The sequence below is a fragment of the Neltuma alba genome, unplaced genomic scaffold (assembly GCF_004799145.2).
Source record: "Neltuma alba isolate B1F8T4 unplaced genomic scaffold, ASM479914v2 tig00011218_pilon, whole genome shotgun sequence".
Taxonomy (NCBI): domain Eukaryota; kingdom Viridiplantae; phylum Streptophyta; class Magnoliopsida; order Fabales; family Fabaceae; genus Neltuma; species Neltuma alba.
In genome coordinates this window covers 60,200-86,523 of record NW_021635941.1, presented here as the reverse complement: position 1 = coordinate 86,523, position 26,324 = coordinate 60,200, and the positions used below count along the sequence as shown (strand labels likewise).

The 26,324-nt window shown below is 35.5% G+C and overlaps 4 protein-coding genes across 6 annotated transcripts; 1 reads left to right on the top strand and 3 right to left on the bottom strand.

The window, feature by feature from the left end:
- Window positions 1-3,420: 3,420 nt before the first annotated feature.
- On the bottom strand, window positions 3,421-26,095 carry LOC114762533 (prohibitin-2, mitochondrial). Of its 2 annotated transcripts, none has more exons than XM_028952026.1 (6): window positions 6,907-7,004; window positions 6,243-6,427; window positions 5,735-5,851; window positions 4,653-4,823; window positions 4,043-4,255; window positions 3,421-3,918 (listed from the first exon to the last, which is right to left on the bottom strand). In XM_028952026.1, the coding sequence occupies exons 2-6, from the start codon at window positions 6,417-6,419 to the stop codon at window positions 3,727-3,729; spliced, it is 870 nt and encodes a 289-aa protein (XP_028807859.1). In that variant the 5' UTR covers window positions 6,420-6,427; window positions 6,907-7,004; the 3' UTR covers window positions 3,421-3,726. The 2 variants fall into 2 exon arrangements, with proteins under 2 accessions (XP_028807859.1, XP_028807860.1); XM_028952027.1 differs by lacking the exon at window positions 6,907-7,004 and adding an exon at window positions 26,078-26,095 and having other exon boundaries at window positions 3,435-3,918; window positions 6,243-6,309.
- LOC114762534 (fasciclin-like arabinogalactan protein 13) lies at window positions 9,168-10,343 on the bottom strand. Its single transcript, XM_028952028.1, has one exon. The coding sequence runs from the start codon at window positions 10,222-10,224 to the stop codon at window positions 9,472-9,474; it is 753 nt and encodes a 250-aa protein (XP_028807861.1). The 5' UTR covers window positions 10,225-10,343; the 3' UTR covers window positions 9,168-9,471.
- Window positions 11,835-14,622, top strand: LOC114762535 (uncharacterized). 2 transcript variants are annotated; one of them, XM_028952029.1, is made up of 4 exons: window positions 11,835-12,460; window positions 12,492-12,911; window positions 13,762-13,848; window positions 14,029-14,622. In XM_028952029.1, the coding sequence occupies exons 1-3, from the start codon at window positions 12,237-12,239 to the stop codon at window positions 13,769-13,771; spliced, it is 654 nt and encodes a 217-aa protein (XP_028807862.1). In that variant the 5' UTR covers window positions 11,835-12,236; the 3' UTR covers window positions 13,772-13,848; window positions 14,029-14,622. The 2 variants fall into 2 exon arrangements, 1 of the variants encoding a protein (XP_028807862.1); XR_003742259.1 differs by lacking the exon at window positions 11,835-12,460 and having other exon boundaries at window positions 12,805-12,911; window positions 13,787-13,848.
- Window positions 21,906-23,083, bottom strand: LOC114762531 (probable O-methyltransferase 3). The gene is made up of 2 exons (XM_028952024.1): window positions 22,310-23,083; window positions 21,906-22,221 (listed from the first exon to the last, which is right to left on the bottom strand). Exons 1-2 carry the CDS (start codon window positions 23,081-23,083, stop codon window positions 21,913-21,915), a joined length of 1,083 nt encoding a protein of 360 aa, XP_028807857.1. The 3' UTR covers window positions 21,906-21,912.
- Window positions 26,096-26,324: the final 229 nt, after the last annotated feature.

Sequence of the window (26,324 nt, the reverse complement as noted above, 5' to 3'; positions counted from 1 at the left end):
CTCGCCAACTTTTTTCTTCTCCTTGGGTTTTGTTTGGTTCGACGGAAGGGAGGGGAGGTTAATTAGAGGAAGAGGAGAGGAAGGGAAGTCATGGTTTTGTTTGGTTGGAAGGGAGAGAAGGGGAGGTAATTATAAATTAACAAATATGTCCTTATCTCTATATTTAGACTGATTTATTTTTTTATTACAATATTTATGTCAAAATTATTATTTCTTAATTTATCAATTTTAAAAAAACCAATTACCTCACTTACATGTGATAAAAAAAATAAAACTAAAAAAATTAGAAAATATGATCAAAAAAATTTAATATTCTATCTCATTAATTTTATAAATATATGTATTAATATATATGGTATGTATAGATTATATAATTATAACACGCACGTTATGATATATTAATATATATGCATGTTATCTGAGATTATAATACAGATGCTATGATATATAATTATAATACACACATGTGATGATATGTATATACTAATATATATGATATGTATATATTATAATATTATAATTATCAAATATTATTAGTGGCTAAAAAGAGAAAGAAGTGAAAAAAAGATTTTTAATAAGATAGACAAACTTAGAATATTGAAAAGTTAGTATGGGTAATTTGATTAATGTTAGATATAATATTTCTCTCCCCTCCAAAAAACTCCAAATTTAGAGGGGAGCATGGGGAGAGGAGGGGAGTACTAAAAGACAAATTTCTTTCCTCTCCTCTCTTTTATTTTTCCCAACCAAACAAAGCCTTAGAGACCTAGGGCGCTCTTTGATTTTACTATAAATAAGTGTTTTTAGGTTTTACCATATAAAATTGTTTTATATATATATATTTGCTTTGCACACCTCAAAATTAGTTAAAATCAGTTGATCCAAAACAAATACATGCATTAAAACATAGGTCTCAACTAATAACCAAACGTATCTAATTCTTGACCCAGTCATTATTTACCAGCAACACTACTGTGTCCGGTCCTAAATATAAAAATTAGATAATAAGTTTTAAATATAATATTCTAATTTTTTTGCTAAAATATTTTCATTCGCTGCGCATACTCCTAATCAATGAGTAGTTTAGAAAAACCAAGTCATTTTTGTTAGGAATGGAAGGTAGTAATATTGTAATAGTGTTTAGATTTAATTAAAATGTTTAAAAGTAATTGAGGTTGTTTAATTAGTTATGAATGATTTGATGGCATTCCCATCAGGAGCTTATCGCAAAGGAGGCAAAACGACAACGTGAGCAAGCAGGAGGAAGCTTCGTTTTGGTTTGAGAGGGCATGATGACTCATTAATGCTAAGATGGCCCTCCACGTGGCACAGTAATGGTGAATGAGACACAGGGACGTCGGCAGCCGAACCTGTCGCCGTCGGTATGAGCCAGCTAAGCATCCGGTGAGCGGAGCGCTGTGCTGTGCTGTGAGCGGTGATGTGGAGGAATGTGGGTCCCACGTTACCGGCCAAGGAAGATTCCTCGTAGGTGCCGCCATGACTTGGATGATGCCACCTCCACGTGATCCCCACTTAATCCTCACCGGCTCTTCTTCCCCATGCTTCCTATGACATCAAGCAGTGAATTTATTCATGCTTCTTTATTTATTTATTAAAAAAAGTAAACTACATATAAGAAAAAAGGGTTACGGTATAATTTTAATCTTAATCTTATTTTTTAAGTATAATTTTTTCCTTGATGACTCTTTTTTTGTGTAATTTTTTGGGGTCAAAATTGCACTAAAAAAATCTGAGGCAAAATTGCACTCAAAACAAAAGATCAGGAGTAAAATTACACTACTAAAAAATTATGAACAAATTTATACCTAAGAAATAAGATCAAGGTTAAAATTGCATCTTAACTCCAAATAAAAAACTTCCCTAAATTTGAAAAGTACGTACAAATAAACTTTTTTTAAGTATTTAAAATTTAATAATAATGAATTAATGAGAATGCAGCATTTTTTTTCCAACAATGTGAATGCAACACAGGTTGTACGATATGACTTTTTAACAATATGATTAGTTAATAAACATGAGTGGTGCATGAGTTGTTGTACAGTCTAACAAACGCCATATAGGTCTATTTTAAGCTTCACAACAAATGATTTCATTAAAACCTTACAATACAATGTTTTAAAATTATTTCTACGTGTGGTTCATTGAAAATCGGCGGAAGAGCATAATTAAGAGTTAGAGACTTGTGAAATAAGAAGTGGTAAAATATGCCAAACTCTTAATGAATAATATTTGAAGTTATTTAATGTAATACTTTAAATGAATAATCGATGCCCAAAAAAAAACTTTAATTGAATAAAAATAGATATTCGTGGGTAATAAAAAATGTTCCCACAGTTTACACGGAACATAAAAATATCCTAATAATAAGCCATGACGTGGGACAATATAATCAAAGAGCAAGCCTTTGTCCAAATATCAATCCACCGTCACACTCTTACACACACACACACACACAAAAAATATATATTTCTCGACGACATCAATGCTGAAAACACGACATGAACCCTTAGGGGGGAAAAAATCTAATTTTGATGTGTCAATTTTGTCTTTAGTTCTTCTGAAGCATACCATGAAGTGTTCTTTTCTTTTATATTCTTCTTTTGCACTCAGTCATTTTTAACATACTTTTTTTTAATGCCAAGAAGATAATGTCATAAATTTAACACTAGTAAGAAAATGAGGAAAAATGATACTACCTCCACTTTTAAATGCAAGACTTCTCCTTTCTGCAATTGGAAAAAACAGCAGATTTTACTCAGCACAACCTAACGATGCATCCAATACCAATGATCTGTGCCTAGAACGCGTTGCTAGATCTTTGCTCTAGAAAGCTATGTTGTAAGGAAGAGGAGGCCCTTGTCATGGTGAGACACTGAGACTTTTGCTTGCTTCTATGATAAGGGGAAGGGGAGTGGGGAGGAGGGCTCCTTCAAGGCTAATCCATCTCTCTCCAAACAAGAACTCCCTTTACAGTTTATTTTCTCTCTCAAATTTATAATTTATTTATTAAAATAGTCTTATTAATTATATATAATAAAAGGGTTTTTATGAAGAGATATATTATATATAATTAATAATTTTACGTAACTTAATTCAACGTTATTTAATAATGAATGAAAGGTAAATGGGCACATGAATGAAAGGTAAAGGGTCAATCCTCAGATTGTGAGGAGGCCAGCCCACAATAGCATTTATTTCAAACGGCAATGACAGTATAACATGCGAACTCTTCTACACGTGGGACTGTGGGAGAGTATGACTTCAATCCTACTTAACCTCGAATCATTAGATTTTAATTGGCGAAAAACAAGCTTCTTATTGGCGCGCGAACTTCCTATCTCTTACCTATAAATTTAAACGCGAGACGTACAACAAAGTTGAATCTAATTTGCAACAGAGTGAAGCAATTTTCCGGGAAGAATTCAGAAAGCTGCCAGAGGGTTCGGCAAGAAGCAAGAAACATTTATTTAAAGCACATTCTCGTGAATTAATATCCTCCAAGGAAATTGGAGAAATATAATAGAAAGGAAATAAAGATTAAACCAAAAAAGTAACTAAGCTAGCTGAATCCCTTTCATTTTGTGTATGCTTAACACGTTAATATCAATCAATCCCTCTACCAAAAGTTCCAAAAGGCTCAAACACATTCCACGCTCTTGAATTCTTTGCACTTCAGTCATCACATTCTAAACATGGTCGACCAAGTCATTTTTTGACTGGCTCCAAATTCATCTCTTGAAGATTCAGCAACAGATCATCTGAATTGAGGTAAACCTTGTTTGCTGCGTTTGATATTGTGTGAGCAATTTCTCTTGCAGCTTCTATCTTCCTCAATGTGATAAAAGCTGGATTATTGGCAATAGCTTGTCCAATCAGTTGAGCACTCTTTGCTTCTCCCTGGAGATTTAAAAATGCAGAATTAGTGGCCGACTTACAGTGTAGATCAAGTTCTTACGAAAGTTTTTTTTTTTTTTTCGGTCGGAGTAGCTGTATCACTGAAAATTTTGGAACATCTTCTCACCTGTGCTCTAATTACAGCACTTCTTTTGTCTTGCTCAGCCTTTTCCACAACAAATTTAGCTCTCTCCGCTTCTTGAGCAGCCACCTGCTTGGCTTCAATGGCTGCTGTAAATTCTTTGCCAAAGGTCAGGCTGGTAATTGAAACATCATCTAGGGCAATATTGAAGTAGGATGCCCTCTCAGTCAAGATCTTCCGAATTTCCCTACTAACAGCCTGAAAGAAATTAAGTTCAAGTCAAAAAAATTTTCCCCTCTAGCATTAGAAAAAACCAAAATTAACTTACTAACATACATCTTATGAACTTGCAAGGAACTAGAAAGAACATAAACAGGAACATCCTTACCTAGTTCTAGTAATAAGTACCACCACCATGGTTAAAGAATATAAATCATATAATATTAATGAGAAATGAGAAATAATGAATAGAATTCAGAAGAATTTTTCAATTATTGCCTCTTGTTGTGGCCACTAGGCTTACTGTTGCAAAAGAAGCAAATTATCAACGACATTTAGATGCTGCCAAAAAAGGAAGCAGACATCTTAATAACTAATAACCTTCATTGATCAAATAACAACTTGAGTTGTAGTACTAATAAGCTTTGCTTCTAACCTCTCTCTGCGTGATAAGCTGGCTGGCATTGTATTGTGCAACAACAGCTTTCAAAGTTTCATGAATGATTGAAGGCAATACCCTTTCATTAAAATTCTCACCAAGTGTTCGATAAATTGTAGGCAGTTGATCAGGCAAGGGGCGAGTAAGAACACGAAGCCCAATTTTCACCTGCATATCAAAATAGAAATTACAGTTACAAGTAAATTTAATACACACACAAGAAATCATCAAAGGACGGAAAAATCCCTCCCAAATTGGGGGTGGGGATGGCGTAAACAGTCATTAATCACATTGAACCCCCTAAAAAGGATAAATGTTGAAAAATGTCAAGAGACCAGATTTACCAAAAAAAAAAAAAAAAAACTCCCCAAGATGTAATAGCCAAAAGTTTCACATTTATACTCGTTAAGCTCTTCAAAAAATAAAACCTCTGCAACAACTATTTAATTCAAATTTCTGTAAAAGCAAGCCTATCTGCCACCAATAAAAATCAGATAGTATGATAAAAACTTTTAAACACTAGGGCAAACTCACCATATCGAAACAAAGTGTTGTCCTCAACAAGAACAGGGTTTAAGTAGCATTGAAGAAATCATGTAACTCGTGATTATATACAGGACAGTGCAACTATGTCAATAAGCACATTCACTTTCTTCCTCCCTCCCTCCCTTTCTTTTCTAATTGAGAAAGAAAGAAGATAAATTGGTACTTCGGATCAACACTATAGTTAGTCTCATTAGGCTTGTAAAGTTGTTGCATCAGATGCCTTAAAGGGGCAGGGAGGGAGGGCAAAAGAGGAATTGGGCTAATAATTCAGTCATCTTGTGAGTTATAACTAATTTTTAACTATTCTAGGTCGTGGAATCCTTTGTGATGTTCCATTCGTCAACAAATTTAAGTTAAATTAAGTTTATATTTACTTGTACACACACACACACACACACATCTCTCTATAGAGATCCAAAATACTTAAATGCCAAATACTAAAAGGAAAAACATACAGAGAGATAGCCATGTTCTAAAAAATAAATAAATGATAAAGTTTCATGACAAATTGCAAGTAAACATAAAAAAATTACCATCTGGAGATCGTGACTTCCTGTTGTACTTTCAACCAGATGAGGTCGTGCACGAACATCATATATTACCGGCCTTTCAAACCATGGGATCATGAAGTGTGTTCCTTCAGGATAAACCTGAATGTCAAAGAACATTTTGATCACGTTATAGAGAACAGAACTTGAATAGCGCGGAAAACCTTATCCACGACCAAACTTAAATGAAATCAAAGGGAAAGAACAGATGCTCCCTTGAAATATACCAAATAATCAAATCACAGCAACAGTAAAAGATCCAAAGAACAGGACAATGATATCTCAATGCTGTCTTCTAAGCCACATTGACACCGTTATTATGCATTATGGTTATTCAGATTTCGCAGGGATGACATTAGATTTCAGTGTGTTGAACAGCATTGGATGTGAATTAATTTACAAAATGATGCCCAAATTAACAATTGAACGTGGATGATAATTCGCAAAACAATAAATGGATTTTCCATGGAATAAATTAGAAGTGCTGAACAACCTTGTCCTTAACACCGACAACACGGTTGAAAACAATAGCTCGGTGACCTCCCTCAACATTGTAAAGACTGTTGGAAACTGCATACAAGCCAAGGCCACCAACAATCCCCAGTTTAATAAGAGCGGAGGCTGCGCCACCGCCTGGAACGTTTGGAACTTTCATGTTCTTCAAATTCATTTTCTAAGCTGAAGAGAAATTTACAGATAGATATGTTAGTTCAACTTCACCAGCTACATTTCTACATTTACACAGCACTGAAATATGCCATGTGCAAATAGAAGCTAGGAAAAAAAATAAAAATACAAGAAAAACAGCAGGAAAAAACACTTCAAAACAAACTTTCAGAAAGTTATCAACTTCTATATGCAATAATCGCTCAATAATTCTTTTTCCGACATTTCTTGCACAGAAGAGAATACAGATCGAGAAGGGGAAAAGTGAAAAAGCAAACGGAAATGTAGAACGCCGGTCTGTGTACAATGTTTCTCGCCTACAATGAAGAGACAGGAATGAAGGATCTTGCAGGTCCACAAAGGAAACGCACCTAATTTACGAAAGGAACCCACAATGTTTGATTTATTTAAAGAAATTTCTCAAGAGTCAAACAGAAAATAGCTTAATGGTTAAGAAAAAAGGCATGGAAATCGCAGGGAAGAAATGATACCTTGAAATCGCACTCTGAACTATATGACGGCAAAGCTCAAAGAAAAGCTTCCGGTGAAGCTGAACCTGTAGGGTTTAAACTCGGGTGCGACAAAAGCGAAGAGGGTTTAGGGGGCGAGGGTAGGAGAGTCACGGGGGCCAGGTGGCGTTCAGCCCATTAATAGCCCATTGGCCCCTCTCTCAAGCAGATTAAGCTCAGATATAAAAAAAATAAACAGGTAAATTATGTGAGTTATTGAAGATTAAATGATGATTAATAATAGAATTAATAGATTAGCTCGCAAGTAATTTTTTAAATTTTATAATATAGAAACAAATTTAATATTTTAGAAAATTCAATAATAGATTTTATAAATATTAAATGCAAAAAACCTGAATATTCAAGAAAGAGTGTTGTCTTACAATTAAATTTGGACGAGCGAATTTTTTATACATTAATTATGGTGTCATCAATCTTGCTATTGACGCTTTTAATTTGATTTTTAATTGTAAATTCCACTTATTCTAATTTTATTGAAAAATTATTTTTGTTAGTTACACATTTTTCTGCTTTTCTAATTTGTATAAATAAATTTACGTAAAGTGAAAGCAGTTATATGCTCATACTCTTTTCGGGGAAAATGACATCTGTGATCTTCCTTGGAAAGGAATTATTAACATACTGATCTCATGAGAAAAAAAAAAGAGCTAATTTTTTTTAAGCTAAAGCATATATTTGATTCTTTAACTTACAGAATATCTCAATTTGATCCTTTAACTTTAACGAGCACACATTTATTTTTTTTAACTCTAAAATTGTTATACTTAAATAATGATTTTTTTTGGGCAATAATCATAGTTGTTTTAAAAATTAAATTTAATATATTAGCATTTGAGAATATTTTATTAACATTTAAGATTTCAATATCATTCTATTTTGTAGATAATTTTAGGATAAAAGTGAAAGGACTAAAAGTATACCTTTTAAAGGTAAGGACCTAAATTAAAACTCTCTATAAAATTAAAAGACTAAATATCTATTTTAGTTTTTTTGTTAATATAAGGCCATGGGAAGTCCTGTGTGCAGGAGAAACACAATCAATCCCGGTCAGTAATTAGCCAAGATACACCCACCAAGTCCAAACACCCCCTTCTCCTCAGCATAAAGTTGCTTGCTCCTAGTTTTCCACATTCAGGAGTATTTAAATTAATTTTTTAAAAATGTCTTAATTTATATAAAAATATTTTTTTTAAGTGCTTTTAAGCGTTGCGGAGGAGACCGACAAACATGTGCCAATAGCCCTCTCAGATGGCATGCATTTTTTTTTTTTTTGGGTCCAAAAATGATGCATTAAACAAAACGAAAGATACCAACAGTTCAGCCTATGCCCTCTCTACAGTTCGTCCTATCAGCAGAAAGCAAAAAACAAAAGAGGGGAAGTGAAATGGAGATTAAATTGCTCGAGACGCTTCACAGCTGCCAGTGCGCGTGATTTTCTCAAAGGAAACCGGCAAGTGAGTGGAAGGAGTATATGGACCATCGTATGGAAATTGAAGAGACTAGATTACTGTGGTACTGCTATGGCAGAAGCATGGGGAGTCTTTGAAGGACTTCAACTTTGCTGGGAACTTGGCTTTCGGAAGATCGAGGTTGAGAGCGATGCTCTCAAAGTAGTGGAACAGGTCCAACAAGCATTTAATTAACAGTTCACAAAGGGAAGATATTTTTCACAGGATCGCAGATTTAGGCATGTGTATGGACCAGTCGTTGTGCGGAATTAGTTTTGTGTCAGGATCAACTAGTGCGCATTTGGAGGACCCCGTTGTTTAGAATTTTCTCCTAAGATTACTGTTACGTACAGAGAAAGTAATTGATTTTTCATAAAAATGAGATATAGAAGATGGAAAAAAAAATGTATATGGTATTTTCATTAATGATAAAATAAGAGATGAAGAAAAGAATGAACAAGTCATCGCACTAGTTCTTACTTCTTAGGATCTTGACTTTGAATTTTTCAAAGTATTTTGTTATAAAATCTAAAGAAATAAAAATAAGAAAAATCACACACACACACGCACACAATTTCATTAAGATGCTGTGCTACCTTTTTTCCCCCTTAACAGTGCTCACAACTATTCAACGAATCATTTAGTGACAAACGCCATGAATGATATCCATTCATTTTTCTTTTTTGAAATAAACGATTTTATTCTTTACTATCATCTAAAGTTTATAAGAAGAATGCAATAGCAGGTAAAGAAACAGAAGCAGAAGACGAGAAGAACACGATAGATATCTGCAGAATCTTTTTTCTACTTGGGACCAAATATTCGCGGTATAATCAAACCAGGTACAAACAGAAGCAGTAAATTAAATACAAAGACCAATGCTCGGCGTAGATGTACATGTGCCAAGGCCCCCAAAATAGCCCCTTTTTAAATCACCCAGGAATCAAATGGAAGAACTTATTATACAAAAAGAAGGAAGAATAGAACAGAAGAAGAAATCACGGTAGGAAATGAAAGATAAAAGATTCTCGTGAAATAAAGAACGCGAGTTCCCATCTTCATCTTTCTTGCTTTTTGCTCAAAACAGGGCAGCCATGCAAATCAACCCAAGCCCAACAACCGAACCCATGCCCAGATTCCTTCCAATTGCGCCATTCTTATCCTCCGACGAAGCTGAAGTCGACGACGGAGCCGAACCGTCGTCGCTGCTTTCACTCTTTGTCGCCGGAGACTTAGACGCCTTCGGCGATGCAGCTGGAGCCCCAGACTTAACTCCGAAAAGCTCCTCGGGGAGCAACACCGAGTCCACCTGATAAACCGCAAGAGGGAAACTCTGCCTCAACGCGTTATTAATAGCTGTCTCCACCACTCCGGTAGACACATTGACCTGGTTCCCCTGGCCGGCGAAATTAAGCCCCCAGCTTCCTTTGCTGCCGGAAGCTTGGGTCCTGACGGGGTTGCTAACGGTGAGAAGGTCATTTAGGGAATAATACTTGGGTGTAACGTGGTAGAGAATGAGCTGGACTTTCTCCTGGTCAGTGAGGTCATTGATGGCGCCGGACTTGAGGTTGCGGAAGGCATTGTCGGTGGGAGCGAAGACGGTAAAGCCCTCAGAAGTGGAGTTGAGCTGGGATTGGAGTTGTTGCATCTGTTGGGTATCTTTGAGAAGGCGGATGAGGGTGGCATATTGGCCACCTTTGTCGAGGATGGCGGTGAGGTTCAGGGGGCCGGCGGGAGCCGGCGCGGGCGCGGATTGAGCTTCCGCCCTAGGAGTAAGGAGAAAAAGAATGGGAGTGAGGGCAAGAAGAATGAGTGCAAGAGAAGATGCCATGTTTGGTGATGGAAGAAAGAAGAAGAAGAGTGAAATATGTGCGGTGGTGGTGCAAGGCGGTGGAGGCTTTTTATTTGGATAAAAGCTTGGCTGAGGCCTGTGTTGGCATGAGCTGTCTCCTGCCTTTCAAGGGGAAAAAAAAAATATTCTTGACACAACGGAAAAATACAGATTAACAATAGCTACAGAGAAAATATATAAATATATATATATATGTCTCAATATATATAGTTGGCTTATTAAAAATGAATGCTGTACAGATGTTGGCTTTTGAAAGAGACATAATATCTAGTGGATAGTTGTGAGCGCAGTGAAATGTAGTTTCATCGAGCAGTTTACCTGATAAAAATGAAACAAACCATAAGTTGACTCTTATTATTACTGGGAGTATAGTTATGTGCTGTGAACTTGTGATCACTGCGAGTTTTAGGTAGGAGTTAAATGTAAATTTACTCTCTCTCTCTCTCTCTCACACACACACACACACAAGTGAAATAGTTTCGAAATTTCGGAAGCTTTACAAATGTTAACAAGATAACTGAAGAACTACAAAGGTGAATTCTGAACAAGGATGCTGAAATATGTACCGTTGTATGTGGTGCTTAGCTGTAATATGCAGAGATGATGAAGTCAAGCCCTTTCCAAATTGTATGATATTTTTTTTAAAGTTGAAAACTTGGTATGAACACGAGAGAGTAATTGCATATATTTGATCTTAGTTAAGAGAGATGAGCTGAGAATTGAGGAGAAATATCATCATCATTATTATTATTAGAGGCATAAAAGTCCAACCAATTTGCAGTGTCTGAATCTGGGCATTTGGTGTAACGTTATGGTCAAGTTGGGAGGGTTTGGACAAAAAACAATGGTATAAAATGTTGGTTTGGCAGGCTGGCAAATACTGCATACCATGTGGAGAGATAATGTTACCCACTCAATTATTAAAATCATCGTAATTAATTAAGTATCGTTAGACCTGTCTCTGATTCACTTGTTGAAATATTACTTCCGCTCTTTCATATAAAAGCTTATTTAACTTTTATTTTAGTCCTAAATATAAGACTTTAATTAACTTTGTCTATCATATTTATCCATTTTTTCTAAGGTAGTTCTTATAATAATGATAATTCTAACAAATACATTTGATTAATAACGATATTTTAGAAAAGACAGCACCTATTTATTATAAATAACTAACTTAACTAGTTTTTTTAATCTACTCGAATTAGTCAACTAGTTCTTATATTAAATACCAGGAGATAGTATTATACTATATCCTTTTTTTCCCCCACACAGTGGACAGCCACTCAATAATATATAATCGTGCAAGACTTTTCAAATTCCATCATTATATTCTTAACGCTTATTATAATACATATAAAGCTTTTACATTCAACTATGGCTTTATATACACTAATCTGTTGGAACAAACTTTCATGAAATTTGGTAGTTATAAAATTAAAGGACTAAAATTATATTTTTTCCCCTGGATTTTTTTTTGGAGATGTATGGTCACTATAAAATTAAGGGTGGCGTATTGTTGTTTCTTTTGTATCATAAAGGGATCGAGCAATGCCACACTTTTATAAGTATCCATTAATTGATCATTATATATGCATTATAAATTTAAAAAATAAAATAAAAAGAGTTTTGAGTTTACTTTTCCAGGGGAACGGAGGAAAAGAGAACTTCTGTTGTGGCCTACAGGCGAGCAATGCCAGCATGGTTTCAGAGTTCAAACTTCACGTATCCACACATATGGGCCGACACCCGAGAAGATCCATAAAGAGATCAGTCTAGGCCCAAATTCTTTGAAAACTCGTATTTTGGGCTTGTATTATTTACATCGGCCCAATTGTTGGCCTCTCTCTTCCCTTCCACTTCTTTCCTGCACCGGAACGAACAGGAAACAGAGAGAGTCTGAATAATTCAGATCCTTCGAATTCGCTTCCTCAAGTCTCTCTCTTTGCTTCCTCTTTACCCTTAAAAAGTGGTGGCGGTGGTGGTGGTTAATGGCGGCCAAAAACAAGTACGCCTCTATTAACTTCAATCATGTTTACGAGAAAACCACCACTACCAGTCCTGGCACTAACTCTGGGAAGATCTCATCCCCTGCATCTTCTTCATCTTCTGCTGCCTCATATTCTGCAGTTTCTTCGCCCAACAAGCCTCATGGCCGTATGCTGGTTCTAACCCGACCCACACCCAAACCTGTCACCCCCCCAGCACACCCTTCGCCTTCAATTCAATTCACATCAACATCAACATCAACATCAACAACCGAAGCTAACTCAACAAGCCCCAGATCAGCCCCAGTCCCAGCCCGGATCAGATACGAATGAGATCTCACTTCGCCCATTGGGTCGCACTGGAACAGGGTCGTCTCTTTCATCCCCTATCGTAAATTGTGAGAAAGACGCGGACATACCATCGCCCCTGGTATCGCCGAAACCTGGAAAGTTCGTGCCGCCGCATCTTCGGCCAGGATTTGTGTCGAAGGAGGAAAAGATTGGTCCCGATGTGGTTCGGTCTAGGCAGCAAGGGCATGCTGGATTGCGCGGTCGGTATGCGGAAGATGCGCGGCCCAAGTCGGGTGGATACGAAAGAATGAGGGGGGGCGACGCATTCGATACGGGGACGATGAGACGACCAACATCTAGTGGAAGTCGACCTGGTTCGAGTGGATGGTATGTTTGTCTTCACGATCCGCCTTTTAGCTGTAGATGGGTGGTCTATCTATTCTATGATAGGATTGATATTTTTCGTGTTTTGTCCTGTCTGAATTTTAACTTGACATCGATATGCAATCGTTTGTTTGGGAAGTGTATTGGATCAAGCGTTTGTTTGATTCTTGAAATGTATATGTAACTTGGAGCATAGAGGTGAGAACTTTAGAATTTGCTTGTTTTATGGGCAGTCAACACTTAATAGATAGATGTGCTTGAGAAAAAAAATGTAGGTTTCAGGATTGCTCATTTATCTATTTGAGCCTTAGCATTTATGTAGGAGACTAAGACAATTCCTAAATCTAACTGTAAATCTCCTTGACTTTTTTGAAGAGCAATAAATGAATAACCTCGTAGGCCTTCAGCAGCGTGGATACGCTTCTTGCTAAATTTCTTAATAATCTAGTTAGTATTTCTAGTGGCATTGCTTTATCAAATCTCAATATAATGAATTTTTGCATGTTTGGAATCCCCCAAGGTTGGTCCTGGCCTTTTGGTCGAATAATTTGTTGTCGTGATAAATGAAGATAATTCAAAGCAGTAATTTATGCAGTTATATTTGCCCTCTCAATATTCAGTGAGAGTTGGGTGTGGCAATAACCTATAAATTTTAATTGACATGCAGATTAGGCGGTACCATATACAAATTTTCTGTTGCTCTGCTATTGATCATTAACTTATTTATCTCTTATTTAACAACCCCCCCCCCCAAAAAAAAAAAAAAACAAAAACACACACACGCACAAAAAATAGTTCTTGCCATTTATGGTTCATAATTTGTGGAACTGACTTGGCTTGATGTTATTTTAAGCTTGACCTGAATGTTAACTTGTCAGATTCGATGCTTCACTTTGGCCATCCGTTGGTTACTCACGGAATGAGAAAAGCCGATGACCATGTAATGTCATGCTTTTGTTTCTGTTCTAATGGTTTTTAATTGCTATGTTCTGTCACCTTTTTTTTTTTTTTTAATGACAATGAATTACATGAAACCGAACATTCATGTTCATTTACTTCCTTTATGTATAAAAATGATTTACTGAATATGTTCATGATTTGATTAAATGTCTCTGTTCAGAATGGTTGCGAAACGGAATTCTTTCCCGAGGACGAAGATACACTTGTCAGTTTGCAAGACAGATGGGTCCTCTGGAATTAACATCACAAAATAGCGGTTCCAGTTCAATTGAATGAAGATGGAAGCTGACCAGCTGTCGACTTTTCAACCACTAACGTCAGAGTTTGTACTGAGAAAGAAGCTGTGTCACGCAATTGCTTTTCTCACTTTGTGTTTAACCTCGTGCCAATGCGCTATAGAATCCACTTACATTCTTTTTTATTACTCTAATACTATCTGAACTCGGTTTTGACTATTTATCCTGTGGCAGTGTGCCTTTGTAACCCGAACAGACTCAATCCTTTTATGGGGATTCAGGTTTTCCTTTTGCATGGCACAATATGTTAGTCAATGTAACCCAACCATTTTCGTTCCTTATACGGGTGACTGTTAGTGTTCTGTAACTTTATGGACTAGAAATGTGCCATCACATTAGAGATTGCTGAATCTGGTTAGAAGAATCCAGAACGTACACGGTGTTGCTGCAATACTCAATAAAACTGATACAAGTGGAAGGTCATTTTCTCTGCATAAACTTGTCCACTCTTATAACTACTTGAATCCTTTTGCATTTACATTTCGTAATGCTCAAAAGTCTCGTTCTATCTTATCTTGACTTGCCCATACGCAGATTGAATTGGTTGGGTACTTGGATCAGATGTTGTTCTGTGGTTATCACAATTAGAACGTGATGAAATGAACACCATCCGTCTGTAATGTTTTTCTCCCAAATGGGTAAAACATCAAGAAAATATCTTTTTAATCATAAATTTTTTTTGAAAAACTAGTTTTCTGGTTAGGTTCAATGCACGACTTGGGAAAATTATGGCTTGATTTAAGATTTGTTGTTAAATTTAAAAATGAAAAATATTCTGGAATTCAAATTAATATCGGTTAAGATTCAAGAGTATGTATAATGGTTCTCTCACTTAAATAACATCTACAAACTGACTGTTAGCAACTAATTTTAACCGTCACTGGAATTAAAAAAAAATGTAAATCCGGGGAACAATTAATTTGATTTTAAAATACGTTTTTATAATTTAAAAGCTTGTCGGCTGATATTTACAATTTTATACTTGTAGTATGTAGATAGTCCCAAAATCTCTGGCAAAATAAAAAGAACAACAACAGTAGTAGTAGCAGCCAATCCCAGGATTTCAATGAACCATGTGGATAACGGAAACGGAACATATTACGCCGACGAGGATACTGTTAACATGTGGCAGCCATTTATTGGTTTCTGAAAGTCAAAACGCAGGTCAGAAAGTTTGCTTGGCTGGCTCTACCATTGCCCTGGGAACGCCGGAGTTTCATTAGGAATTGCCGGCAGCTGCCAGGGTTTCTGGATCATCTAAACCCAAAATTTGCTCCTCCATCACTAAATTGAATCCCTTCCTCCTACCTCTCACCCTGATGGACATTGCCCAGCCAACCAGAATCTCCCTATTTTCGTCTTTCTCATTCTCTGAAGCCCCGACTTTGTCCTGAACCCATCCATGTCATTCGTTAGCTCAGAACGTTTCTGCGGCGAAAGTGGTGGACTGAAATCTCGGCAGCTTATTCTAACTATGGCGGAACCTGAAGAAACGGTTAAATCTGCTGGTGATCAACAATCAGAGCATGGCGTGTGCATTTCTTTTTCTTCTTGATTTTTTTTTTTGGGGCTGGGCAAGGAATCCGTCATAATCATTGACACATTTCCTCTTTCAGGTTTGGTTAGACTTTTGCTGATAATAGAATAGAATCAACTAATGATTTCAGTGCCTTCTGCTATTTCAGTGTGCAGTTTCTTTAGAAGGTCAGTTAATAAGAAGAAATGTTTCAGTGCCTTCTGGTAGCCCTTCATAGGTGAAGTGCTATCGGTCACGTTAATTTTTATTTATTTTCAATAATGTATGATCTAAGTAGCGCTTCACAGGTGAAGGGCTACCAGTTCAATTTCTTCTTTTTTTAAAAAAAGGTTTAACACGCAGCCTTTTTAGAGCTCTAAACGCAACCAAACCAAATTTATTTAGAAAAAGGCCCCCGCAGAGCTTTTCTCCAGTTTTCCCTTCTTCGTCTTTGTGCGCTGCTTGCTCCCTTTCCTTCTCAAATAACATTGATGTCTTTTTCTGTTTTCAGCTTGCATTCCTGTCACCGTCATGCTATCGTGCCTCAGCTCCCGTCTTTGGTGGTCCAATTCGATCGCGTCTTCGTGTTTAATCGTGTTCCTTTAAAAGGTGCTCTTTCTCCCTCAGTTTAAACCCTAGAGTCGGCCAGTACCTCCAGCTCTCAAGCAGAGGTATCTTCCCTATCATTTAAAGTTGTTGGTGCCCTTGTCTTACAGAACTAAAACATCTAAGTTGCCTTCAAGGAGATTTGACGGGCAAAGTTTCTTTTTCGGTTGTCCATGGCGTCGAATAAAGGTAACTCCTTTGGTCTTTATTTTTCTATGTTTCTTTTGTATTTGCGTGAGGATTTTTTAAATTAAAAAAAATAAGGCAATGATGGTCGGATTTGAGGACGGAGATGGAAGGAACAGCATCAAAGGATTCATCATCTTTGCTCGATAATAAATCTTAGTGCTACAATTTAACTTTGAATTAGCTTGACGTTATCATACAGTTACTGTTTCTTTTTCTTTACCCTCTATACTTTTCTTTGTTGGCATAAGTTCAGTAAAAAATTAAAAATTGTGAAACTGGGGGTTATAAATCTGTTCATGGGGTTCAAACGTGCGTGGAGATTGGGATTTTAAGGGGAGTAACCGAACTTGATTTTTGACATTCTTCAAAGTTACAATATTGATCCAAGTCTCTATCTTTGAAATTTTGCAACATAATTGAACGGCTGTGGTTTCTTTCTTTCAAATCTTATATAATATGCCGAGTCACTTGCAAGATCTGAAGTTTTCAAAGTATTCATGAAGTGTTTCACTCCAATACCCATGGCATGAAAATATAGGGTTCTTGGGCAGTGTTTTTAAAATATATGTTTGGCGTTCCTCATTAGTTTTCGTGATCTTTTCCTCTAATTTTGTGTAAGAAAGAATTTTAAACCTGCTAAACATTACCACATTTTATTGTGTGCTTACATCTCTCCTCTTCAGTAGCTTCTGGCATGTGCGAATGGTCTAACTTCACAAGAAGTTAGATTCTAAACGTCTCTTTGCATCTTATTGTATATATTTGTATGTATGTTCTGATATATTTGTCTAAATCATGTATGACCTTTCTATTTTAAATTGAGGAAAGGTGGTTGTTAGTTATTTGATGCATATTCATATGAAGTTTTTATTTATAGGAACATGTTCTTATTGTAGCTTGCAATCTCTGCATTTAGTAAGTTCTTAACCTCCTAGAACATTCTGGTCAAAAAAAAAAAAAACCTCCTAGAACATGTTCTAACCCCTAATATACTTTATATTTACATATATTTTGTTTTCCTTTTTTTTTCCAAGCTTTTTTCTTGTATGGTGCACCAGCCTCCTATTATTAAGACTTTTTAGAGAATTCCTCATCTTTTTCACACATGTATTTTGTAAATGTGGAGCCATGTAGTCATATTAAAAAAATTATGTAAAAATCATGGTACAGCACTAGCGCTAAAATGATTTTTTTTAGATAAAAACAATATCATGGTTTCGTTTATTTTGGAATAAGTGCCACCTAATGTTAATATTTTTTTAAAAATTAAACTAGAACACCAGGTAGCGCTCATACCTCATAAATGCTACCAAAGGATGACAAGTATGAGATATACACGCTACCGCTATTTTAACTTCTTATTAAAAAGAGTTTAAACTGTAACACTTCTTTAAAAAAGTGCTACCTGACTCCTCTATTTTAAGCTCTACCGCTTAAGTGATAGTGTATCGCTGGCCGGACATAAGTGAACACATTTGATTGAGTTTAGGATCATGGCCTGCATATTCCTAGAAAACCATCACAGGCAATGTGTTGAAAGGCGTGGGATCATCATTTTGGAACTGGGAAGACAGTGAATAAAATGGCTTCATCAGAATTGGATTTAGCAGAAGAAGCATCGAGAGTGTCATACTGAAGAAGCTTAGAGGTATTGGTTAGGGCATAACCCTCTTATGTGGCCCAAATTCATTATCTCTTGAATTCATTATAATATTTTGTCTTTTAACAAATTTTTTATTAATACTAACAGGATTAGGTCTAATAAAAAAAGCTAGTTGTTCATAACGTGATGAATCAAAGGATTGAATTTTTATTGAAAGAGATGCCTATATTTAGTGTCTTAAATAAGAGGATATCTGCGCATAGAATTTTTTTTTACTAAGAACAACAACAACAACTTATTTGTTAAAAGTACTAATCCCGAAGATGCAAAACATTTTACTTGTACTTCTCTTTTTTTTTCATAAAAAAAAGAAAATAATTTTTTCCACCTAAATGTTATGTCTCACGTCACGTGTTACCAGCCTTTTTTGAAAAACAAGGCAATGCCGAAGAATACTTCAATAGAAAATTGGGTGGATTTTTTAGAATATAAACCTCCATCATTGTGCTAAGTCCGTTTCATCATTATCTTGCAAAAGATATGGTCAGAGTTGTCATGCAGCAACTCCATCGCACGAGGATCTCGTGTGTGTCTGTGTAATGAGTTTTTATGTAACTGTTGTATATTTTTTGTGTTAAGAAACTTAAAAGTTTTATTGAATGATTACAAAACCGATGATCCTACTAAATATTGAGTTTTTAAGGGATAATAAAAGTATAAAGGTGAAATACCAAAAATACAGATAGATGTTGAAATGAATGCATATTCATAGTTAAAAAGATAAGATTCATATGAAAATGATAAATCAAATAATACTAAGTGTATCTTTTGAAACAGATACAAAACAGATAATAAAACTGTTTAATGAAGTTATTCAACAAGACAGTTTGATTAATATTATATTAAAAGAACTCATTAGTAATAAAACACAATAGTACAGTGCAATGTAATTAATCTTATTTACTAGGATATATAAGGTTTGTTATTGTTGTACATATGTCTCTTAAAAATTATATTATTCATATATATATATATTTTTCAATCTTAAAATTCTTGGCATCCGAATCCTAATTACGCTGCTCAGTGTTACATCTTGATTGTATTATCATAATCTCGTGGGTGGAAAGTGGGTGGAAAGTGGGTGGCTTTGGAAGGAAAATAAACAGAGATCAATAGGATCAGAGATATTGGAGTTTTCTTTTAATTTAATTTGTATTATAAAAAAAGTAGTCGGGAAAAATAGAAATGAACACAAAACAAAATAACAGCAAGAAATTGGGTCCTCAACTCCTCATGAATTTTATGCTACCTCCCGTTTTTAATATTAATATGACAATTGATTTTACTTTTATTTTAATTCTAAATATAAGACTCTAATTTACTTTATTACTCATATTTATTCATTTTTTCTAAGCTAGTAATTTTAATAATAGTAATTATAGCTAATACACTTAATTAGCAAGGATATTTAAAAAAATATTTATTTATTATAAATAACTAATTTTTTTAATTTATTCAACTTAGTTAACCAAATCTTATATTATAAAAAGATGACGTAGTATTATATTTGCTATTGCGACCCAACGAAGACGGGGACTGAAGAAAAAGTTACGTACATAGCCCACTATCACGACCATGCTGACAATTTAACCTTAATTTTCTTCCTCTCTTTCTTGATTTTTTTGGAGACATGTTGTTTTCATGATAAAATAAAAATTAAAATTCAGCACATGTTTGAACAGAAGGTGGATAATAAGATTATCTGAAATTTTATGGTCTCATTTTTTAAATTATCCACAATCCCAAATAAATTGTACGTAATATTTTTTTGTCATCTTGTGTATAACCACTTGCAAGGAGATTAATTAGAAGGAAAAAAAAAGTCAGTTTCTTACCTCATCATGTTTTTTTTGTGGTGAAGGATGCCTCATCATGTTTTTTAGTAGGTAGTAGATAGATACAACTTAATTAATTTATAACTCATTTCGTGAAACTTACAGCTTAATTTCGTATGATAAATTATTTTTAGATAATTTATAGGGAAAATTGTAAAAAAAGAGTTTGGAATTGCCAAAACGCAGATAGGGACCCTTGATAACTTCACTAAAGCTTTTGACAATAATAATATGTCATGAAATTGTCAAAACCCAAAGTGAAGTTGTCAAGGGTCCTTATCTGTGTTTTTGCAATTCCAAGGTCTTTTTTTACAATTTCTCCTAATTTGTACCTGATCTCCTAAAATTTATAATTCAATTATTTAATATTTACGAATCATCTTTTAGGATTTATAATTGCATTACATTATTTTTTTGTGTCCAAAGTTATACTACTTCTAGTTTTAATTATAAGACTTTGTTTTGTAAATTATAAACAAGATCTTGTAATTAGAATCGAAGATAATATTATTTATTAATAAAGACATTTTTGCACATCATTCTTTTGAGAGAAATTCTTTCTCCTTCACCCCCTCCCTTTTCCATCCTGACAGTGCAGGTCCTTGAAACTTGTGTGCAAGTTTCCGAATTCGGACAAATTATCATTATCATTATCATTTTTTTTTACAGTGATCTTGATCTATCTATGATTTTTTATCAAAATAAAATCTCCTTCACATTCCCAAATTCCACCCGTTTGCCCAAGTCACTCCAAAATTGCTTCTCTCCAAAAAGATTATCCCTAATCATGGCTTCTAATCTAAATATCTAATGATTCATTCAGTGGGAAAAAAACAAAACTGGTAATGTCACATATCTATGTCATGTGACTTGTGCGGCAGATGTTGCTCTGATGTGCATCATCAGATTGCATGGAGTATTCAAATTATCTTTTAATTCACAAAGGACGATGAAGGAAGATTTGCGGCCAAAAAAATGATAGAAGTTAGGAGGTTATTTTCTTTCAAACAGTATTTTTCAAAACTGTGATAGAAATTTCGATTCAAATAACCATAAATTAGAAATTTTAATTATCAATAAGATTTTTAGATTTTACATGCAGCTTTAATTTTACAACTAAAATTATTATTTACAATTGTTTGAATTATATTTACAATTCAGTTTCACAATTGTTTAAAAACATGGTTGTTACTAATCCAACTTGTTGAAAGCTTAAAATGTTATTCAAATCGAACATTTTCTTAATAATACCAGTAGTTATAATACAATAACTTGAATCCTCCCTTCGCCGCGGATCGCCTTCCCAAATTTATGTAAAGATGTTGTTTCTCTTCCCCACGTTGAATTGGATTATGCATCATCGAACACTGGCCATGGTAACATTATTGTATGAACTTATTAGTTACTCCTTTAACGCAATCTTCTCAAAATATACACTTCTACGTATTATTAAATTATGCGTCAATTTATAATTTAAGCATGTTAATTTGAAAAAATTAAAATTCATAAATATAAGATATAAAATAGATTCAAATTTTATATTTAGAATTATAATTGACTCATATTTAAGACTGGAGGAATAATTGATTTACAAAACACTTATTATGCATTTAGCATTGTGATTTAAAAAACATTATTGACTATATACTATGAAGGCTACAAGTTGTTGTATCTATTCAATAGACCTGTTAAAATTTCACAGATTCATTATCCACGATTAACTAGGAGTACCCAAGTTATCTATTCAATGAACTTTGTAAATGTTTTATAATTAAGTAATACTAATCACAATAAAATTTCTCAACTCCACCACGATATTATTACTGTTGCAACATAACATGCTAGATAACAAACATGAGTACTAAATTAACACAAATATCAATACCGAAGAGCTAACTTTAATTTCTCTTCTACATCATATATATATATATATGATTCATCAGGGAAAAGCCTGAATGAGAGATCTTAGTCCTAAAACTGGAGTAATCTTATAGTCACTAAAACCAGCAGAGAAGATCAACTTGGCCCACTCTTTCTCATTCCTCTCTTTTCCAGTCACCAAAACCATCATCAACATATCAGAGAACAGTTGTGTTTCAACCCATTCATCACCAATATCTCCCTTAGAATTCTCCATGATCATGTCTATTATAATCACCTTCCCTCCTTTCCCTTTGCTTCTAATTGCCTCCTTGCTCTTCGTTAGTATCTTCACACATTCCTCATCGTTCCAATCATGTAGAATCGACTGTTAGGCATTCAAAAAGAAACTATTATTAGACACACAAGTTTCAAATAATAATTAACTGGTTAATTCATTCTGAGAAATAACAAACCTTGAATAGTATGCCATCAGAAGGAGGAATGGCCTCGAACATGTCTCCTCCCACAAACTTGAGGTTCCCACTATCTTGGAGGCCATCGACAACGTGTGGGAGATCGAACACAGTACATTGTATTTCCGGAAATGCTTTAGCAATGGCCTTAGCCACTGTCCCAGTACCACCCCCGACATCAACTAATGACTCTAATCCCTTAAACACACCCTTACACTTCTCGATGACCACACTGGTCACCAATCTGGCATCACTAGCCATAGCCTCATTGAAAAAATGATTAAGCTTTGGTTCAACCCCGGCATACTCCCAAAGCGTCTTTCCATGTGCCGTATTAAACGGTGTCGGATCGTCGTTCTGGAACCAATTGGCCACCTCATACCAGGGCTTGGTTAGGATGGGATCCAACATGGCAAGCAAGAAAGGGGTGACGCTTAAGGGATTGTCCTTCAAAAGAAGGATCGATGCATCCGTAAGGACATAGCCTTCTTCTGCTTCATCAGGAAGTTTCTGGAGACAGAAGAAGCCAGAATGGGTGAGGATTCGCATTAAGCGATAGATATTGCGAGTTTTGGAAGGATGGATTTGAAGGGAAGAGATGAGAAGAGAAAGAGGCATGGGTCTGCCATGCTTGTGAATGGTATCTGGAATATTCAAATCTATTGCAGATTTGAGGGACATTGAGTTTATGAAGCTGAAGATGTGGTTCCATATGTGGGTTTGAGCATGAAGGAGCTTTGATGCTGAATATTGGTCTTGGTTTTGGGATTCCATGGATTTCTGTTTCGCTGAGGGATGCTAAGCTAGATTGAACTGGATTTTGATGGTGATGGCATGCATTGAAACTACCATTATACACACACACACACACACACACACACTGCGATCTCTCTATAGGAGAGCAGGTGGACATTCATCAAGTCAGTGAAATTATTGCGAAGATCATATAGAGTATAAGACACTTGGCTAAAGTTCAGTGGAAAGAGATACTGATGTTAGCAAAATATCAATTTTCATGAGCGAGGCGTGGAAAATGTAGTGGCACTATATAAAAAGTCATCTTGGATGTATATTCTCAAACTCTTAGTTTGATTTATTATTTGTGATATTTTCTACATTTATTGGAGTAACATGAAATTACGATCTTATTTCTGTTATTAAGGGATCTGACGCTATGTTTGGCTTAACAGAAGGAAGGGGAGGGGAGGGATTTTAATCAAGAGAAAGGGAGGGAAGGAAAGGGGAGGGTAGCTACAAGGGGCAGGGTAGGGAGGGAGAAGGGAGGGAAGGCATTTTAATGATCTCTTGTTTGAATGGATTGGAGGGGAAGGGAGGGAGGAGTTTTAATGATACCTTATTTTGTTCTAATAAAAGATTAACTATTTTAACCTTATAAAATTTAAATGAATTTTCTGACTTTTTTATTTTATCAAGATATAACTATATATATAATGCAATTCATCAATTTTGATTTGCATGACACAGTCACACACATATAGGATATCAAGATAAAAAATCATGAGTGATGAATTTCAATTAGAGAAGAGACCTTGAATGTGAAAGAAAATATCGACGACCTCTTGGAAGTAGAAGAAGAGAAAAAAGGTTCAACAATGCTCACTAATTTTGGAAACAACTATCTTGACAGCATCTTGCTAGATATTCAAAAGAACTCTCTTGTGTAGAAATGTGATTAACAAATCGAAAGGTATATGAACTGGGTTTTTGACTATTTATCCTGTGGCAGTGTGCCTTTGTAACCTGAACAGACTCAATCCTTTTATGGGGATTTAGGTTTTCCTTTTGCATGGCACAATATATTAGTCAATGTAACCCAACCATTTTCGTTCATTATACGGGTGACTGTTAGTGTTCTGTAACTTGAGGGACTAGAAATGTGCCATCACGTTAGAGATTGCTGAATCTGGTTAGAAGAATCCAGAACGTACACGGTGTTGCTGCAATACTCAATAAAACTGATACAAGTGGAAGGTCATTTTCTCTGCATAAAATTGTCCACTCTTGTAACTTTTGAATCCTTTTGCATTTACATTTCGTCAAGCTCAAAAATCTCGTTCTATCTTATCTTGACTTGCCCATACGCAGATTGAATTGGTTGGATACTTGGATCAGATGCTGTTCTGTGGTTATCCCAATTAGAACGTGGTGAAATGAACACCATCCGTCTGCAATGTTTTTCTCCCAAATGCGTAAAACATCAAGAAAATATCTCTTTAATCATAATTTTTTTTTGAAAAACTAGTTTTGTAGTTGCTGGTTAGGTTCAATGCACGACTTGGGAAAATTATGGCTTGATTTAAGATTTGTTGTTAAATTTAAAAATGAAAAATATTCTGGAATTAAAATTAGTATCGGTTAAGATTTAAGAGTATGTATAATGGTTTTCTCACTTAAATAACATCTACAAACTGACTGTTGCCAACTAATTTTAACTGTCACTGGAATTAAAAAAAAATGTAAATCCGGGGAACAATTAATTTGATTTTAAAATACGTTTTTATAATTTAAAAGCTTGATATTTACAATTTTATACTTGTAGTATCTAGATAGTCCCAAAATCTCTGGCAAAATAAAAAGAACAACAACAGTAGTAGTAGCAGCCAATCCCAGGATTTGAATGAACCATGTGGATAACGGAAACGGAACATATTACGCTGACGAGGATACTGTTAGCATGCGGCAGCCATTTATTGGTTTCTGAAAGTCAAAACGCAGGTCAGAAAGTTTGCTTGGCTGGCTCTACCATTGTCCTGAGAACGCCGGAGTTTCATAAGGATTTGCCGGCAGCTGCCAGGGTTTCCGGATCATCTAAACCCAAAATTTTCTCCTCCATCACTAAATTGAATCCCTTCCTCCTACCTCTCACCCTGATGGACATTGCCCGGCCAACCAGAATCTCCCTATTTTCGTCTTTCTCATTCTCTGAAGCCCCGCCTTTGTCCTGAACCCATCCATGTCATTCGTTAGCTCAGAACGTTTCTGCGGCGAAAGTGGTGGACTGAAATCTCGGCAGCTCATTCTAATTATGGCGGAACCTGAAGAAACGGTTAAATCTGCTGGTGATCAACAATCAGAGCATGGCGTGTGCATTTCTTTTTCTTCTTGATTTTTTTTTTTTGGGGCTGGGCAAGGAATCCGTCATAATCATTGACACATTTCCTCTTTCAGGTTTGGTTAGACTTTTGCTGATAATAGAATAGAATCAACTAATGATTTCAGTGCCTTCTGCTATTTCAGTGTGCAGTTTCTTTAGAAGGTCAGTTAATAAGAAGAAATGTTTCAGTGCCTTCTGGTAGCCCTTCATAGGTGAAGTGCTATCGGTCACGTTAATTTTTATTTATTTTCAATAATGTATGATCTAAGTAGCGCTTCACGGGTGAAGGGCTACCAGTTCAATTTCTTCTTTTTTTCAAAAAAGGTTTAACACGCAGCCTTTTTAGAGCTCTAAACGCAACCAAACCAAATTTATTTAGAAAAAAGGCCCCCGCAGAGCTTTTCTCCAGTTTTCCCTTCTTCGTCTTTGTGCGCTGCTTGCTCCCTTTCCTTCTCAAATAACATTGATGTCTTTTTCTGTTTTCAGATTGCTCCCTTTCGTGCCTCAGCTCCCGTCTTTGGTGGTCCAATTCGATCGCGTCTTCGTGTTTGATCGTGTTCCTTTAAAAGGTGCTCTTTCTCCCTCAGTTTAAAACCTAGAGTCGGCCAGTACCTCCACCTCTCAAGCAGAGGTATCTTACCTATCATTTAAAGTTGTTGGTGCCCTTGTCTTGCAGAACTAAAACATTTAAGTTGCCTTCAAGGAGATTTGAGGGGCAAAGTTTCCTTTTCGGTTATCCATGGCGTCGAATAAAGGTAACTCCTTTAGTCTTTATTTTTCTATGTTACTTTTGTGTTTGCGTGAGGATTTTTTAAATAAAAAAAAAAGGCAATGATGGTCGGATTTGAGGACGGAGATGGAAGGAACAGGATCAAAGGATTCATCATCTTTGCTCGATAA